Source organism: Echiichthys vipera (assembly GCF_963691815.1).
Source record: "Echiichthys vipera genome assembly, chromosome: 22".
In the NCBI taxonomy this organism is placed as follows: domain Eukaryota; kingdom Metazoa; phylum Chordata; class Actinopteri; order Perciformes; family Trachinidae; genus Echiichthys; species Echiichthys vipera.
The window spans coordinates 19,149,934-19,168,768 of record NC_139847.1 but is presented as its reverse complement, the minus strand read 5'-3'; the positions used below and the strand labels follow the sequence as shown (position 1 = coordinate 19,168,768).

The following is an 18,835-nucleotide window of genomic DNA, read 5'->3' as shown; positions in this document are numbered from 1 at the left end:
TTAGAACAGCAAATTTGTGCTTTAATGAACATTCCTGAACATTGTTTTACCAAAATGTCCGGATATTATCGTGAACAGGTAAAGCAGCCATTTGGTAGAGATATACGTTTGATGAATCACAACTTCTTTTTATGCATGTGTTATTGAAAACATCGACTATATGCATGTATTACCAAGTGCTGCATAGAGGTGGAGTAAACAGGCTCAAGGCTATTATTTCCCCTCAGCAGTATAAGGAATAAGAACGTATTAGGAATGGGACAATAATCATTTTTATGGCGGACTGCAAATAAATAAAAATAAAAATAAAAATAAAACACTTGTGGTGAATTGTGAATATCTTCACGAGTGACTTTACATATCAATTGATTGCAGGTTACTTTCGTTTTCCTCCTCCCGTAACATTCATTCAGCCACAGCCCATAAGTAACAGTTCTAATCAAGATGTGAAGTGTCCGTTGCACGTACAATTAAGATCCCTGTGTATTTATCAACCATAACTACATCAGTAATACAAGACTATAAAATCCCCTGCGACCCACGTGTGCTATTGAGCCACACCACTGGAGTGAAAAAGAACACTGAACTAAACGTAAAGGATAGAAAAGGAGAAAGGGAAAGAAGTGACAGATCTTTTTTCCTTTTCTTATAATCAGCATCCTCACACATTTTCATTAATTCAACGTTTCAAAACTTTTCCATGACTCCAATGACCCATAATAAAATACCCATGACCATTTGCAACATATAGCAGCAAACAGAACTGTATAGTAAACTTCCAAATGTAAATTATTGTATGAAAATAAACAGCAATATTTTTCAATCAACAGTCAATACACTCTATTAAGCCTGTGAATGTTCTCATTTGTCCAGGTCATCGTTATCTCCAAAGAACTTTCAGTCATAAGCAACTGGACTTGGTTATTTGTCTAGGAAGACGTTTCATCTCTCATCCAAGAGGCTTCATCAGTTCATGTACACATCTGACCAGGCTGGGACTGGACCAAATGTAAATTAACTGATGAAATTCAAAGAAATCAATTACTATAGTGACCGACACCCTGGCGTTGAGAGCTGAGCACAGCAAACCAGGACGGTCGGCAGGGCTCACGTCTTAATGCAAGTATTTCATTATTTGACGCTTTCTTTCCATGACTGTGGGAACCCTGTATAATTATCACTTCATCCGCAGTGTCGTAACCTGGTAAACAGGACAGGGCTATAAACGGACCTTTGAACAGCAAAGTAGCACAATGAAACATATTAATCTTCCTTTATTGTGAGAGCCAACGGGAGTATCATCGGACAGAGTCCCAAAGACTGTTGCTAGTTCATTTTCTGTCATCTTTTAATTGATCATTCATTTTAGGCGTAGGAGTAGGAGCTAGAAATGCTGTGACTTGCTCCATTTTATTTCGTATTTTAGTCTTTGTTTATATCAGTTCTTGCCTCAAGTGTTTCCCCTGGGTCTGACAATCCTCTGCTCTCTATGAATGTAGCTCCCTCTAGTTGCCTTACTGAGGCACTGAAGAACTTGTTGGATGGTGTCTGGTGTCTGGTGTGTGTGTGTGTGTAGGATGGTTGAAACCAAATCACTTTGAATTATAACATGAGTACATAAGAAGTATAAATAAAATATAATACATTTTTCAAGATGGTCACATGAGCCTCGGTGTCTTTCAAATTAATAAATAACTGGTAAAATACTGATTAACTCTAAACTCCACTTTCACAGTAGTATATGTGTAAGGTAGCCTAAATATGAAGAATATATGTTTGGATTCACTTTTCGATGGCATTTGGCCGATTCACACATGAAATGTCATTTCCAGCCTTAACAAGCTCTTAAACGCTAAAAACACCTATTTGGTTGGTAAAACCTGAGTGTTCTTTTGGGGACTAGCTGTTCCCATTTAGCAAGAACATGGCTGATAAGCCAACATAGACTCTGAGAACAGTTGCAGTTTTGCATTACTTAATGACCTGAAGGTGGTTCATAATACAATGAACCGTAAGCTCAACACATTGAAAAGCAAGTTAACAGATGGTTGAGCAGTCAACTGAGCGGGAGTTTGAAGTTTCCATCCTGTGCTCTAAGAAGTGAATGAATGAGCTCACGGTTCCATTTGATTCGGTATTGATCTAAATGCTTCAATATTGATTCAGTAATAAGTGTAGATGACGAAAATACACACATAATTTAATAAAGTACCTTCTGATTGTTAAATTATAATGTGTGCAATATTTGTACTGGTTAAGAACAAACTAAGCCCAACAGAAATTAAGAGAAGATAGTAGGTATTATTATTATTATTGCTAAAATTACTTCATGAACAGCATCTGCATAGAAAAGTTTAGCATAGATATTGGTAATACTGTGACTGGAAGTCAACCGGCAAAAGCTGCCAAACCGGAAGTGGTCCGCAGCGACAACATACCGAAAACAGCTTTACTTGACCGATTTTAGCGCACAAAATGTGACGGTTCGTGTTACACATGAAAACCACTTGGGTAGGATTAGAAAAAAGGCCATGGTCTGGTTTAGTGCGTCCATGACATGAACGGCACAGGGACGTGAAACGAACCCTGCTTACACAGGTGAAAGTCCTGCTGCTGCTACTCGGCTGCCACTGTGTTTGTTGATTACAACAGGAATACCGTATATTCCGCATTATAAGGCGCACCTTCAATGAATGTCTTATTTTGAAACTTTTTTCACATATAAGGCGCACAGCATTATAAGGCGCACCTTCAATGAATGTCTTATTTTGAAACTTTTTTCACATATAAGGCGCATCACATTATAAGGCGCACTTTCAATGAATGTCTTATTTTGAAACTTTTTTCATATATAAGGCGCACCGCATTATAAGGCGCATAGAATAGACGCTACAGTCGAGGCTGGGGTTACGTTCTGCATCCATTAGATGGAGCTGCGCTAAAGGGAATGTCAACAAAACAGTCAGGGGAGGTAATCTTGTTGCTTCCTCCACTTCCGCACCATTGATTGGTTCATGTTCAACTCTCTGGCTGCTGCTCTATTCCCGCGTTCTACTGCGTGACTAATGGCCTTGAGTTTAAACTCTGCGTCGTAAGCGTGTCTCTTAATAGGAGCCATTTTGGGCTCTTTACACAAACACACACATGGAAATGAAACGGCACGCTTCGCACAGTCATATATCTCAACATGCACCGCGCGGATTTTAAGGTGCATTGTCGGCTTTTGAGAAATTTGAAGGCTTTTAGGTGCACCTTATAGTGCGGAAAATACGGTAATTGATTTTAGGCTATTTTAAATATCATATTGCAATGCATTGATAATAGATATTTTTACCCACCTCTTATAATAATAACGGAATACCACAGGCCCACAAACACTCAACAGGGGACCATACAGTTAACAGTTGTGCTACTCCACAACATACACATGTTTTAGCTCTACACTGTAGCACCACACTAACGTTTATATTGATACCTCTGCATCTCTTCAAGTTTTATTTTAGGAGGTCTTGGTCATAGCATACTACTTTCTGTGTCACAAGCACCATAGAGCCTTGGGCTTTCTCTGCCACTGTAACATCAATTAAACATTTGCTCTTTCCACTGGGAGTACTCCTAAATAGCACTAAAAGTTCCTCGGTGAAGGGCTTTACAAAGAGACTCCACATCAACGTCGCTGTGAAGGAACACAAGCTTTTTTCTCATTCACCCAAGGAAATAATGTCTCCCTGTGCCGTCACCTACCCGTTATCCAGACCATTCTGGCCCAGCTTCTTGCCCATGTCTCCAACCAGCACACCAGGCACAGCCAGCAGGGTCTTGGGATCTCTCACCTGCAGCACAATAGTTAGAGATTTCATTTTGACAAATACAAAAGCATCCTTGTTACAATGTCTACTTGTGGATGATCAGGTTAACTTTTTACCATACACTTGAGTATTGCAATATTAGGATTTGTGAGACACATACAGCAAAAGGCCGCGGGTTCGACTCCGACCTGCAGCCCTTCGCTGGATTTGTCCCCGTCTCCCTCTCTCTCACCCCATTTCCTGTCTGTCCTATAAAATAAAGTTTTTTATTGCATATCCTGCAATAATAAAATGCCACTTAATGACCTCTGCTAGATATTTCTGTACCATGATGTTGTTGAATATTTTTTCCACAGACAGTAAATACAGGGATTGTTTTGCACATTCATAATAAATGTGTTTTGTATTTTAATCAGCAGTTTGAAAAACTACAACGCCATGTCCGTACAGCAATGAATTGTGGGTGATTAAATCAGTGAAGTCTTGTGAAGTATGAAACTCCAGTCCACTTGAAGTCCCTTTTGACTGGATGAATTGTGGATTTGGACACAGTCAGACCTCAGGGACTTCCTGGGAACGTGCCTGCAAAGCGAGTTGGCTGTGACTGTGATGATGACATTTGGAATCAGCCTTAGGCCCAACTGTGATCCAGCCCTTACTCCCTTCCGCTCACAAGTGTGACTCTCACAGCTGAATGAAGCACCGTTTATTACGGTGTAGGGTAGAAATAAAGCGGTAAGCTTCAGGACAAACTACTGTTGTAACGTTTAACAATATGAGCTCCTTGGATTTTGCTAAAGTCTCAATATACAACACTTTACAATCAAATTTACCAGTTTATAGACTGAACAAGGGTTTATTAGATCCTAAATGTGATGTAAGCTGCTCTAATTCAATCAGGTCTACACGAAAATAATCTACCAAATGTCTGTTTGAGGTAAGGCAATTTATTATCCTTTGGAAATAACTGCACTGAACTCACATTTAACCGTTTCCTTCTGGACACAAAAGAGGTGCTGCCTCGATGCAGACCTGCTGTTGGAGGGCTTTATAAACACACTTCCACTCCCCGCTAACTGCTTTGGAACGACACTTCCCTCCACACCAACGTGCAAACACGGGTGGGAGTGAGAGTGGGTAGGGGGAGAGTGTAGGAGCTGGATAGGAATTGGCCTAGAGACTCATATAGCAATGATTTAAGATAGTATATGAAAAACTAAAGCTGATTTTTATAACATCAAATGTCAATTGTCATTTAAGTCTGTGAATGTTCTCATTTGTTCAGGTCATCATTATACCCAAAGCAATTTCAGTCAAAAGCATTTGTCCACATATAACCCAGTCCAGTTGCTTTTGACTGAAATTGCTTTGCGGATGTCGTCTTGGTCGGCTGTGGCTCAGTAGTAGAGTGGGTCATCCTCCATTCGAGAGATCGAAGTTTCGATCCCCAGCTCTGGTCCGCGTATCGAAATGTCTTTGTTCAAGACACTGAACATCGAATTGCTCCCCGTGCTGCTTATGGGTGCGTAAATGTGGTGTGAATGGTTAGATTAGATGGTATGTATATGTCCACTGCCATCAGTGTGAATGTCTGTGTGAATGGGTGAATGTGACAAGTAGTGTGAAAGCGCCTTAACTAGTCAGAAGACTAGAAAGGCGCTAAATAAGTCCATTTATCATTCATTTAAGTGTTGTGTGAGGGTGCACTCACACTGTCCTTCCGCACCGCGACCCGGGCTTTAGGGTACTTGTCCCCCCTCCCTCTCCCCCCGCGCCCCAGCCCCGTTTGTACTCACACTGCCTGGGCCTCGGCCAATGCTTCTTGCTGTCCATACGCCATCACGCCTTAACACGTCACACGCATTGATCGCGTGTGTGTGGCTTTGTTTAAAAATCTTTCCACAGACCTCAGAGTTTTTGTGCGTCTTGTCGACTGTTTTTGAATATTTTCATCGACCAAATCTGCAGTAAACACTCCACCTCCGCATCACACCAACGTGAACCTTTCACCGCAATTGTTGTTGTTAAATGTCCGCGCATGGTCCGTCCTTCTATTTTCTATGTCCGAACAGGCGCACATACCGCTACCGCCGTAGGGCTCGTGCCCGTACACGTGCGCACGCTCGTGCTCGTACATGTGCAAAGGGCTCCGCTAAAGCCCACCTCTTTCAAGCGGGCCGTGGGCGGCCCAGTGTTATGCGCGGAACGGGTGCAATCACACTGCTTAAACGTACTAGGCTTTAGCTGAAAAAACGGTTTTGGCCCCGGCCAGAAGGACAGTGTGAGTGCGCCCTGAGATGCAGCTGTGTCATGTCACATCAGATAACAGTTCCTGACAATGTGAGCAGCTGGAAATTGGTCCTGGGTCGAAGCTCAGACTCTTACCTGCACAACGAAGGAGTGCAGGCCGTGGCACACCTGGTCAGGCGTGTAGAGCTGAGCAAACACCACGGCGTGGGTCGCTGTCTTACCCAGGTTCCCCACCCAGAACTTGGCAGCCTCAAAGTCCGGAGAGTTGATCACAAACTCCTACAAAGTAGAAAGTTAAGGTTTGACTGCAACCAGGGATGGAGACAAAAATGTAGAAATGCTAAATGAGGTCAAGAGTTCAAATTACAGCAGTAAACTATTTTATCAGACGAAGGTTTGAGGAGCAAAATGTTAATTCAGTGAACACGAGTGATTGATTGTGTGCACTGTTCTGTTTTTTTCTGTCTGGTGTAGGAATTCATTTAAAGCTGTAGTTAGTATAAGTCTGTAAAAACTACGTGTTGCTGAAAATGACACTTTATCCTGACAGCACAATGAGACAGATGAAAGTAATATTGAATAGCAAACACTAATGCTCAGTAGTGTAAGCCCTCCCTTTGCTTTATAAGACTCTAACATTTGTAGTTTGATTCTTGGTCGCTTTCTCTGCCAAATAAATATTGAAATTAGTTTTACCAATTTGTCAAATGTAGTTTTGGGGATGTCAATAGGTAACATCTGAAACAAATATAGTGATTCAGGAAGCACATTCATATGGACACTCTCAGTGCAGCCCAGCATAGATAGGGGCAATATTGATCGGCCCTTACTAATGTTATGAATGGAACTTTTGTAATCGAAATCGTATAGTTTTCCTAATGAAGGTGGTATATGAACACCTAAATATGTGATGCCATCTACTGTTCAGTTAAACCCGCTCTGCAATTTAGTTGTATCTGAGATGTTGCCATCTACCGTATATCCATGGCCATTTGTTTTGATTTTTGTCACAATATCATTGAAGTGTTGTTATTACTCACTGTGTACGTGTAGAAATTAAATAAAAAATGATTTAGCACACTTTCACATTATCATCAACTTAACACAGATGGCATGATTAAAGGGTGTTGCAGAAAAGCTCCAGGTTAAAACTCGGTGCAGTGAGATGAGAGGAAACCCACAGAGCAGGGAGGGTTCTTTCTACAGGAGCTGCTGGTTCATTGGAGGAACCGTGTGACCAGGGGGAAGAGGATTCAATTTGTGAACGAATGAGAACCAGTCTGGGAGTGATGGAACCAGGAACTACCTTAGCAACATTATGAACCAATCAAAACAACTTAATGACTTTATTGCGCTATACATTCTTTGTGACGGAGGGGCTTGGTGCCCTTTCTGCCGCCGTGGCTGCAACTTGGCTGGACTTCTGACCCCATGTTGCCAATTAACATTCACACAAACATATTTAGTGAGTGTAGGGTGGAACGTGTGGTGACCTGGGTGGAGGGGTCATATGTTGCGGTGGTCCTCATGGCTCTGGTGTTACTGCCGTGGCTCAGCTCGGTCAGCGCAAAGCATCCATACGTCTACAAACAGATACATGTGATGGATATGAATATCACACCTGTGAGTGGCAATGATATGACCAACTGTGTATCCCTAAAATGTTGGAGAAAACTCTAGATGCTATCAGGGTTCTAAATGAACTTTTTTGAACTTTCTAAATACAGAATTTCCACTAGACATTTTTTTTCTGATGAAAATAAGAGAAAGTATCAGTGCCACTGAATGCATTTCATTATTAACATTGTTGGCATGAAAAACACATATCAAGTACAATACATACAACAAAATATACACAGAAAGTGCAAACATTTCATTTCAAGCTTGGAATCTATCTATCTATCTATCTATCTATCTATCCATCTATCTATCTATCTATCTATCTATCTATCTATCTATCTATCTATCTATCTATCTATCTATCTATCTATCTATCTATCTATCTATCTATCTTATCTTATCTATCTATCTATCTATCTATCGTATCTATCTATCATTTAGTTTAATCTGGACTTTTGACTTTACTTACGTTAGCTAACTCCCTCCTCTTTAGTCATTTAGTTTAATCTGAACTTTTGACTTTGGTTTACTAACGTTAGCTAACTCCCTCCTCTTTAGTCATTTAGTTTAATCTGAACTTTTTACTTTACTTTACTAACGTTAGCTAACGCCCTACTTTTTAGTCACTTAGTTTAATCTGAACTTTTGACTTTACTTTACTAACATTAGCTAACTCCCTACTTTTTAGTCACTTAGTTTAATCTGAACTTTTGACTTTACTTTACTAACGTTAGCTAACTCCCTCCTCTTTAGTCATTTAGTTTAATCTGAACTTTTGACTTTATTAACGTTAGCTAACTCCCTCCTTTTTAGTCATTTGGTCTAATCTGAACTGTTGGGTGATAAGCTATAGGAAACTCAGATCCTTTTTTGAGTATAAAACTAATAATAGATGTATAAGGTAATTAATACATACAGATGCACAATTAGTAAACCTGCTTCTATATGTTTTTGGAGTAATCTGTATTTTCATATAAAATGGGGAAAAAACATGGTTACTACCCAGGAACATTTTTTCTCAAATATGATGCAAGAGATGATTGCACAGATATTTTCCTGTTAATTCTGTTATTGTAAGATATCTGTTAAATATTGAGCCTCTGTGCTCCCTTTTTCACATCACAGATGAAACGACACAACATCTTTTTAGGGAATGCCCTTTTAGTCAAACACTGTGGCATGAAATGAACCTCTTTTTAAACAGAAAGTAAGGTATACGACTCATACTAGATTTTTTTTGGTATTTTTGAAAATATCAAAAGGTTGTATGTCATGATTCTTTTCTTATTATTAGGTACATTTTATGTACACACCACTAAATTTGCAAACCAGAAACCTAATTGGACACACTAAAGTACTGCACCAACTGCAAAGCTGTAAAAAACCAAAGCCATTTGTAATGAATGCACTTCCTCTAGTGATATTGTTATTGTTACTATTGTTATCTTATTTGAAGATTGAACAGTAATCACTGGTGTAAGTCTATTTGTGTGAATAAAGTTACGAAATGAAAAAAAAGATCACTGTAGAGGGACCCTCCCCACTACACCGCTGTAAGGTGCAGTTGTTTGCAGTGTAAAGCTGTGTTGAACTCTTACCGTCATGTCTTCAGTGTTTTCAACATATTTGCTGTGTCTCCCTGATCCTGAGTTGGCAACAGTCGCTCCAAACATCTGAAACACAAGATGTTTTTAGCTACTGACATGAGACACTGACTAAAAAAGAAAAATATCAACAGCACACATGTAAGGCTGTAATGCTCAGTACACACTGCAGGAAAGTGCCCTCTGCCAATCATCATCAGGACACTACTCATCATGTTCTGGGCCCCTAATGCACGTCAAATGTCTGTATCAGAATCTCCTGCTTAAAATGGGGGAGGTAACTTTAAGGATGCCTTATCAAGATGTCCTTGGCCTTTGCTGGGCCCTTCTCTGCTCTCAAAACCACTATGCTTGTTCCTGTCTCAGAAACCCCTCTAAAGTCCCTCTTGACCCTTTCATCTTTGAGAACGGACTAAAATGAATGTGGCTGCTTCAACAGCTTTCTACAAGATAAATGGCCCAAGGAAGTGAAATCCACCATTCTCTTCCCTCATAAACTATATGAACACTGATGCCCTCTCCCTCTCTTCATGAGGCGTTTTATTCCCTGAACTGATCTAAGCTGCTGAGAGCTACTGTAAATGCTAACATGCTGATGTTTTTTTTATTTTTTTTACTTGAGACATGTCAAAAAAAGAATACCCAAGATAAAACTATACAACATTAAATAAGTTCACAAATAAGAGGAAAACAAACTGTAACAACATATATACAACTAACTCTGCCTGAAAAGGAGTCGGAAGAAGTTTTCACTTATTCAATCCTACATCTTGCATGTTCTCCCCGTGTCTGCGTGGGTTTTCTCCGGGTTATCCGGTTTCCTCCCACAGTCCAAAGACATGTACGTGTTAGGTTCATTGATGACTCTAAAAATTGCCCGTAGGTGTGAATGGTTGTCTGTCTCTGTTCGTCTCTATGTGCCCTGTGGTAGACTGGCGTCCTGTCCAGGGTGGACCCCGCCTCACGCCCAATGTCAGCTGGGATCGGCTCCAGCCCCCCACGACCCCGATAGGGACAAGAGGTTGAAGATGAATCTTGTTCAGCAGAGAAATTTTCCATGTTCACCACTGTAGGTCAGCATGTTGCTACCATTTACCAAGTAGCACTTAAGGGGAGCCATCACATCCAAGCAAAGTCATCATTTGCTCAATTTTGAGATTTTTGGCTATTTTGCTTCATTGACGTGTCCACTTTCAGGTTAGTGGAACGGACATCCAAAGCACACACATGTAGTTGTTTATTTAACTTCACTTTGTCTGTTTGTGTCTGTAGATGTATCCTAAATTCACCAGAAGTAAGCATTGGATGAAGCCTCGTTTGCATAATTAAACATAACATTTCAGAAACATTTTGTCATCTCTGGCTTTGAAAAACATTGATCCACATTTTTCCCAATTTTCTGACATTTCATAGACCAAACAACTAATCCATTAATCCACTTAATCAACAGATGAATTGTCAATGAATCAAACATTGTTGGCTGCACTCACCCCTTTGTTGAGAAAGAACTTGGCTGTCAGGGACCAGTCATACATGCCCAGACAATCACTGAGAAGCACAGTCTTCCAGGGGTTCGCCATCGTCTCTTCTTTTGTCAGAAAGTCATAGCGGAAGAGCTGCTTTACCCTGTGGATTTATAGCTTTACTTTCTCTATGAACATTATATAGATAAGGATATAACGTATGTCAGAGGATGGTCCTGGTAGTAAAAACTTGATACCTGAGGAAGGTCAGCTCTCTCATTTTCTCGATAGGGATGTCTTCACCGGGCAAACGTGCAAACAGAGGGTCATTCTCAAGGGTCTTGAACACGTGTTCCTGCAGCACAGAGAGAAGGGGAGAGTGTACGTGATGTAGAGGAACATTTAGAGGTCAACTTTTCTCTTGTTATTAAAAGTTAAGGTCCTTCTAAAAAAATTATAAAGAAGGCCATGGATTTATTTTATAGACGATGATAAAATTGAGTAGACATAAAATGAAAGTGTGAAAATAGCAGGTGTCTAAATGGCCATTAAAAAAAAACAACCTACCACTTGTTGATGCCATTACATGATTTAAATAGAGCCTTACAGTGAAATTCCGGCGTAAAATCATCCCAGGGTCTTTTTAGGCAAATACACACATTGAATAAACCAAGGAGACAATTTTTTTCATGAAACAACTATTAACGGAGAGATCCTGGACAGTCGCCAACAGCCGAATGCGGCTTAAACACTGATTCGCTCGGGGCATTTAGTTTAATCTGAACTTTTGACTCTACTAACGTTAGCTAACTCCCTCCTCTTTAGTCATTTAGTTTAATCTGAACTTTTGACTCTACTAACGTTAGCTAACTCCCTCCTTAGTCATTTAGTTTAATCTGAACTTTTGACTCTACTAACGTTAGCTAACTCCCTCCTCTTTAGTCATTTCGTTTAATCTGAATTTTTGACTTTACTTTACTAACATTAGCTAAGTCTCTCCTCTTTAGTCATTTAGTTTAATCTGAACTTTTGACTTTACTTTACTGATGTTAGCTTACTCCCTCCTCTTTAGTCATTTAGTTTACTCTGAACTTTTGACTTTACTAACGTTAGCTAACTCCCTCCTCTTTAGTAATTTAGTTTAATCTGAACTTTTGACTTGTCTTTACTAACGTTAGCTTACTCCCTCCTCTTTAGTCACTTAGATTAATCTGAACTTTTGACTTTACTTTATTAACGTTAGCTAACTCCCTCCTCTTTAGTCATTTAGTTTAATCTGAACTTTTGACTTTAGTTTACTAACATTAGCTAACTCCCTTCTCTTTAGTCATTTAGTTTAATCTGAACTTTTGACTTTACTTTACTAACGTTAGCTTACTCCCTCCTCTTCAGTCATTTAGTTTAATCTGAACTTTTGACTTTACTAATGTTAGCTAACTCCTTCCTCTTTGGTCATTTAGTTTAATCTGAACTTTTGACTTTACTATACTAACGTTAGCTAACTCCCTCCTCTTTAGTCATTTAGTTTAATCTGAACTTTTGACTTTACTTTACTAACATTAGCTAAGTCTCTCCTCTTTAGTCATTTAGTTTAATCTGAACTTTTGACTTTAGTTTACTAACATTAGCTAACTCCCTCCTCTTTAGTCATTTAGTTTAATCTGAACTTTTGACTTTACTAACGTTAGCTAACTCCCTCCTCTTTAGTAATTTAGTTTAATCTGAACTTTTGACTTTACTAACGTTAGCTAACTCCCTCCTCTTTGGTCATTTAGTTTAATCTGAACTTTTGACTTTACTTTACTAACGTTAGCTAACTCCCTCCTCTTTAGTCATTTAGTTTAATCTGAACTTTTGACTTTATTAACGTTAGCTAACTCCCTCCTCTTTAGTCATTTAGTTTAATCTGAACTTTTGACTTTACTTTACCAACGTTAGCTAACTCCCTCCTCTTTAGTCATTTAGTTTAATCTGAACTTTTGACTTTACTTTACTAACGTTAGCTAACTCCCCCTCTTTAGTCATTTAGTTTAATCTGAACTTTTGACTTTACTAACATTAGCTAACTCTCTCCTCTTTAGTCATTTAGTTTAATCTGGACTTTTGACTTTACTTTACTAACGTTAGCTAACTCCCTCCTCTTTCAGTCTATTTTCCTGCCTCGGCTCTGTACCCTGTGCTCAGCAGAGCACCAAATATGGATTGATCCACTGCTTAAAGTAGTCCCCAATAAATAATGTTTGTTAAAAACTGCAGTGTCATCTGTTTTAGGAAAATAGTCAAAATTGTTTTGAAAAATTAAACGATTTACATCTTCAGTAAGATCAAGTGGGCTCAGGGCTGAAAGTCACAGACAGCTAAGTGACTGATTTACATAAGAAATTATCTGTATTACACATGTTATGTATTTTTGCTGGCTACACATCCTTTTGTAGTATGACTTACAAAAGCTCTGTCTTCTGAAACTAAAGACAATAAAAGGACTCCATTGGTACCAACCAACTCATGCTAGCTTGTCAGGAATGAACCTAAATAACACTGCAAAGTTAGGCAAAGTTTTGGTGAGCGAAAAAGTGGCATGTCCATTTTAAAGGGGCCCCTGACCTCTGACCTCAAGATATCTGAATGGAAATGGGTTCTACGGGCACCCACGAGTCTCCCCTTTACTTACATGCCCACTTTATGATAATCCGTTTGGGGAAAAAACATGCACTATTTTCCATCCAGTACAAATGTGTTATTTTTGAATATGTTTAAATATTTCTGCATACTGCGGTCCATACATTGAAATCGAATAAATTGGGTCTGACTGTAAAGCTGAGACTCTTGTAGATTCAATGAGCCCAGTTATATTCATGTGTGACGTTAGTCCTCATCGTAACCATTTCATTACAGAGGTTGGATGGCTTCCTACGGATACTGACACTAACGGGGTTTCTGAGCGCTTAACACAAGTGTTCGCCCTCCAATCCGAAGAAAGAAATTCTATCAGAAAACCTGCAAATGTAAAAAAGTTTCTGATCCCAAATCACAGCATGGATTTTTCTGTGGTGTTCCTCAACATCTTTGTGTTTGTTTTGGAGGGATTTTTGACCATTTTCATCAATTCTTGAGGTGTGAACAATGGTTAAATGTCGCACCAAATCTGTTTAACAAAGGACATCAACCCAAAAACTGCTGCAATAACTTATGAGACATTATAGAGCATGGGCATGGGAATCATAAACCCACAGCATAATGTTCTAAGCACTTCGACACTTACATCATTTATTTTAATTAAATTCTCTCTAGAAGAACTTGACTCAGTGCTGAGCTGCATCTCAAATTAATCTTAACGTCCCAGTTTTCAGATGATGTACATCACTTCTATGTGCATCTGCTGTTGACCTGCTGTCCCCGCCTGAACATCCCCTGCCCCCCACCATCAGAGGGTGACTGCTAAGGGGTGATTGAACAACATTAAAACCTTTAGCACGAGCGCCTTATTTACAGAGGCAGATTTAGTCCCAACCGCAGCGGCATTCATTGCTGACAGCTACCTTGAAAGCAATGCCTTCCTCTCCCTCTAAGAAGAAGAGCATGTCCTTCCAGTTGAAAGAGGCTCTTTTCCTGTAGATATCCAGCGGGCCACTGGGAACATCAGCTACTACGTGATCCATGTTCTTGTGTTCAGACCGGAGGGGTTCACCATGCAGGGACATAAGGCACTTTGCTTTCTGTGGGAAGAAACAAAGGAGGGAATTAGATGAGTACAGTGATCCAAGAAGTAGTCACATCCTTTAGTTAATGAATAATACCAGTATACAACACGTTTACTGCATAACTGGAGTTTCTGATGATGCTATTGACAATGATCTGTGCCAACATGCAGTTTTATGACCTTCTTTAATTTAGCTGATGTTTACATGAATATTTCTCAATCGATCATATATCACATATATTCCACTTTAAACTGCCAGAGATCATAAAAGTCCCCAGCACCAGTCAGACTGTAGATCAAGCTAGTTGTCTGTCTAAACCGACTCAAGTGCACTCTGTAGTTCAGCTGCTATCAATGCTGAGCAGAGTCCAACTTTGAATAGTGCCTCTGCTCTCAGGGTCCATCAGGGCTCTACCAGCAGCACACAACAGTGTGTTACATTGAGAGATGTCCAGATGACACTGTGGTGTTTAACGGCAAAAATATGAAAAATAAGCAGTTAGGGTTTACACTAACTGACAGCTTTAAGTCGGTTAAGTATTGTCTTTCCACTATTACACAGTCTTGTTGATTTGAATGTAGTCAAAGCACCAACGTTACCGTACGAGAGGAACTGGCGTCTTTCTATTGGACAGTTGACAGTAAAAGTTGAATTATATGATTATGTCTTACCTTAAAGCTCTGTCAACTGTCCCTGTTGATATCGCTGCCTCTCTCCTTTGACACTTATCAAACTGACCTGTGTACACAGTACAGCTGCTTGTGCGTGCCAGAGCTCAGTCTGCAGCCTTGTTCCGCTACCAGCAACACCAACAATGCCATTTCCTGTCCGCAACCTTCAAAGTAAAACCACCATCTCCACACGTTTTCCCGTCAGCTCGGGATTACACTCGAGAGTAACAAATAGTATGTGTTACATCAGTTAAGATTACGTGCTACCGTTAAGCAGACATAAAGATAAAACGCTACATTACTGTCGCGTACTTTTAAACGGTTTAAAACACGCATGCTTTTATTCTGAAGGCCTGACGCGAAACGCCTCTCAGTCCCATGTTTTCCTTAAGCAGCATTGGCTATAACGTTTCCGGTCCAAATTCTTCAGATTCAGGGTTGTCCATACAGTCTGTGGAGTTGTCTCATCTGCTGAGGAAAGTTACTTTGACAAAAAATAAATGAAAGGTGTGCAACCATACATATTTCAATAATAGTGCAATGCTAAAAACTGGACACTGATTTTTATCATAGGGGAAATCCTATGTGGCTGTGGAAGTCCTGAGACAGCCCAGCGTGATTAAATGTAGCAAATATTATGAAAGGAATACTGTCAGATCATGAGGTATTGTGCTTTTTGGTGTAATATTTCTTTGGACAAACTAAGAATCACCAACTAGTGATGTCTAAATGAAGCTTCATAAAGCATCAGTTGTATTTGTTGAGTCCACTAGATGGAGCTCTGTGTTTAAAGAAAAGCGCTCAATGAATGCTGATTCAGTGGACTCAGAAAAGAATGAAAATGCTTCATGAAGCTTCATCACTACCACCAACTGATTGCAAAAGCAGTTAGTCCCCTCATTCAGCTCCTGCATCGTCTACATCCAAGAATATTCACAGAATATGAGATGTTAAAGGTTGAATTTCGTAGAATCTTTATTAGAAGCTATATTTATATTTAAAAATGACACCCACATGGAATTTTGAGGGGTAAGAATGAAAATATATTTAGTCTGAATTAAAAAAAATAATAAAAATGACGGGGTCTGTCCCGTTCTGTTTCCATTGTAGCAGCCAATAGCGTTGGGCGTTGCTGGTTGCCAGGGTTGTCTGTTGTTGGGTGCAGCTACTGTAGGCTGGCACTGGGTGAAATGGAGTTTGCCAATCCTGCAGCTGCTTCTTTGTCCCAGCAGCTGAGTGAGCGGAGACGGGCAAAAACCAGAGTCAATATAGGCCGAGCATTCACTCCATGGACTGAGAGAAAGGAGAGAAACGCCATTCAAACGCATGTGTTTCTCCTTGATCTGTAAGCTAACTTTCATGTTTACTTAGCTGTAACGGCTAATGTTAACAGCTAACGGTAACTGCGAGTCAAACTCCACTGCAATACTTGTTTTTATGGTGCAATTTGCAGAAGGGGATGAGACATCTGTGACCAGATTTCCATTTTTAGAAGCATAATTGTGAAAAGATATATGAGACAAAACCTTCTTAAAACAGACTTTCAAATTTGTGCAACCTATATGCTATTTGTGACGACAGAAAAAGCAGGAGCAGGAGCCTTAAGCTGCATGTCAGCTCCCCTACAGACAAGATAGAATTCCTTCTGCTTCAGCTCCAAGATCGCAGCATCACTCCAGCTCCAGGCCTCCCTCTGACGATCAAGCAGCCATTTGATCCTGCTGAGTGCTACTTCCTGGTCACACCTGCTTAATTTAGTCCCCTATCATTCGTTCTCCTGGTCACACAGCCTCAACTGCTTCAGTCCTTGGGAAATGGTTAAGCCTTTTCCTCATCATCTATTGAAGCCGCTCAACATTCTCTTGTCTCTTCTATCCCAGCCCCTCTACCCCTAAAGCAGCACATACGCTTGTCTAAGGTCTGAAATTCAGCAAAGTAAAGACTTAAATCTACTAAGTGTCCTCCTGAGTCCGAGAAGGAATTTGTCATCCAAATCTTATCTGTTGGTCAGGTTCTAACACTCATCTGAACTGCTGTTTTGGTCACACCTGCAGCAATTTATGTCACACCCCTCCCCTTTGCCCCATGCTGCTATTTCAGGCAGTTTCCGGTTAAGGTCCTCACTTCCACAACAATTACTTGTGAAAAAAAAAAATCTCAAGTCTGCATGAAAGAAATGAAGAGCTCTTTTCCAAAACGAGATAAAAGCCAAATTTAAAAAAAAAAAAGAGTTTGTCATGCCACTTTGCTGTATACAGAACCTTTTCACTGCTTCATCAGTGTTTCTGCCAAATCTCTATATTTCCTTGTTTAAAATGATCTCAAGATGCAGTTCCTTTCCAAACCGCGACCAGCGCCAAACCTATTTTTAGGCTAAATGCGATACGTCCTCTCGACCAATCAGAGTTCAGTGAGCGTTCTATGCAATCCAACATGGCGGCGCTCTGAAGCGAGAGAGTTTTTTGTTTTGTCCGTCCGTTCAACATGTTCAGACTGAGCCATAAAAAACATTTTGACAAGATACATTAAATATTAACCAAATGTGTGGGTCTGGGTAAAAAAAATAATTTTCCTGAAAACTATTAAAATGGATTTATGGCGTTTTGGAATAGAGCTCCTCAAATATTCAGGGACTAAAGTAGAATCTTCCAATGCATGCTTTCCTCCTGATGGACCCCCCACATTATAACACAGGCTCATCTCTGGCCAAGCTCTGCTGCAACGACCGGGCCTTTGGTTATCCTCTGCCTTCACCTCCTACATTTGCGCTGATGTCAACAGTACCCTGCCAAATAAAAGATTTTGCAGGCCCTAATTCCTTGTAAGTCATGCAAATACCGCAACTGAGGGAGGTGTGTTTTCATGATCATCACTGCTGCCACTTCCCTTTTATTTGCTATTCAGTGCTGAGCCTAGCACTATATTCACATAATTTTAAACATATTCAATTAATTTGGTTAATCGCTTCCCTCAATTATTTTCATCCTCGGGGCCCAACCGATATGGGACTTTTGAGACCAATGACCATTTTAGAAGTGACAAATTCACTAATAACTGATATGGCAGCCGATATACTGTGCTATGTTTTTGAGCTGGTATGAAAATCAACCTCTTCTATGTGGCTTGTGCACAGATATGACTATGCAAAGGTGCTCAGAAGGCTTCTTTCCTTAACAAATGTTCTGCTCGACCGTTCAATACTTAATTTAATTCATTTCAATTAAATTTTATTTACAGTGCCAATTGATAACACAAGTTATCTAAGGACACTTTACAGAGTAGGTAAAGCCCACACATGACTTATTTATGATTTACATAGACCCAACAATAACCCCATTGAGCTCAGTGGCAACAAAAACATTCCGTTGAACAGGCAGGAACGTTGGACAGACCCAGCTCTGTGGAGGACGGACATCTGTCTGCACCGGCTGAGAGGAACAAAAGGAGAGAGAAAGAGAGAAAAGACGGACAGATGGGCAGAGAGACACAAAGACAGACAGACGGAAAGTCCCAGAGATGCAAGCAACCACAAAGTAACAGTAACTATAAAAATATCTATAGTAATGTGAATATGACTTATATGCTATAGCAGTTAATATAGTAGAATAGTAGAAACAAGCACAGCTAAGGTGATAGAATATGACAATGATAATAATTATGGTGGCAAATATGATCAATGATGAGTAGTGGTAATAACAGCTGTAATATAATGAGATT

General features: G+C 39.9%; 1 protein-coding gene across 1 annotated transcript in view; it reads right to left on the bottom strand.

Annotated features, from left to right (window-relative positions):
• Nucleotides 1-15,251, bottom strand: part of acox3 (acyl-CoA oxidase 3, pristanoyl) — a 32,285-nt gene extending 17,034 nt beyond the window's left edge. Inside the window, exons 1-8 of the mRNA XM_083937171.1 lie at nucleotides 15,119-15,251; nucleotides 14,286-14,462; nucleotides 11,004-11,101; nucleotides 10,774-10,909; nucleotides 9,278-9,352; nucleotides 7,553-7,642; nucleotides 6,195-6,338; nucleotides 3,745-3,833 (exon numbers count right to left, since the gene is read on the bottom strand). Of these exons, the coding sequence (XP_083793297.1) occupies nucleotides 3,745-3,833; nucleotides 6,195-6,338; nucleotides 7,553-7,642; nucleotides 9,278-9,352; nucleotides 10,774-10,909; nucleotides 11,004-11,101; nucleotides 14,286-14,447 (794 nt within the window). The 5' untranslated portion in view covers nucleotides 14,448-14,462; nucleotides 15,119-15,251. The remainder of the gene's footprint in view (nucleotides 1-3,744; nucleotides 3,834-6,194; nucleotides 6,339-7,552; nucleotides 7,643-9,277; nucleotides 9,353-10,773; nucleotides 10,910-11,003; nucleotides 11,102-14,285; nucleotides 14,463-15,118) is intronic.
• Between the last annotated feature and the right edge of the window lie 3,584 nt (nucleotides 15,252-18,835).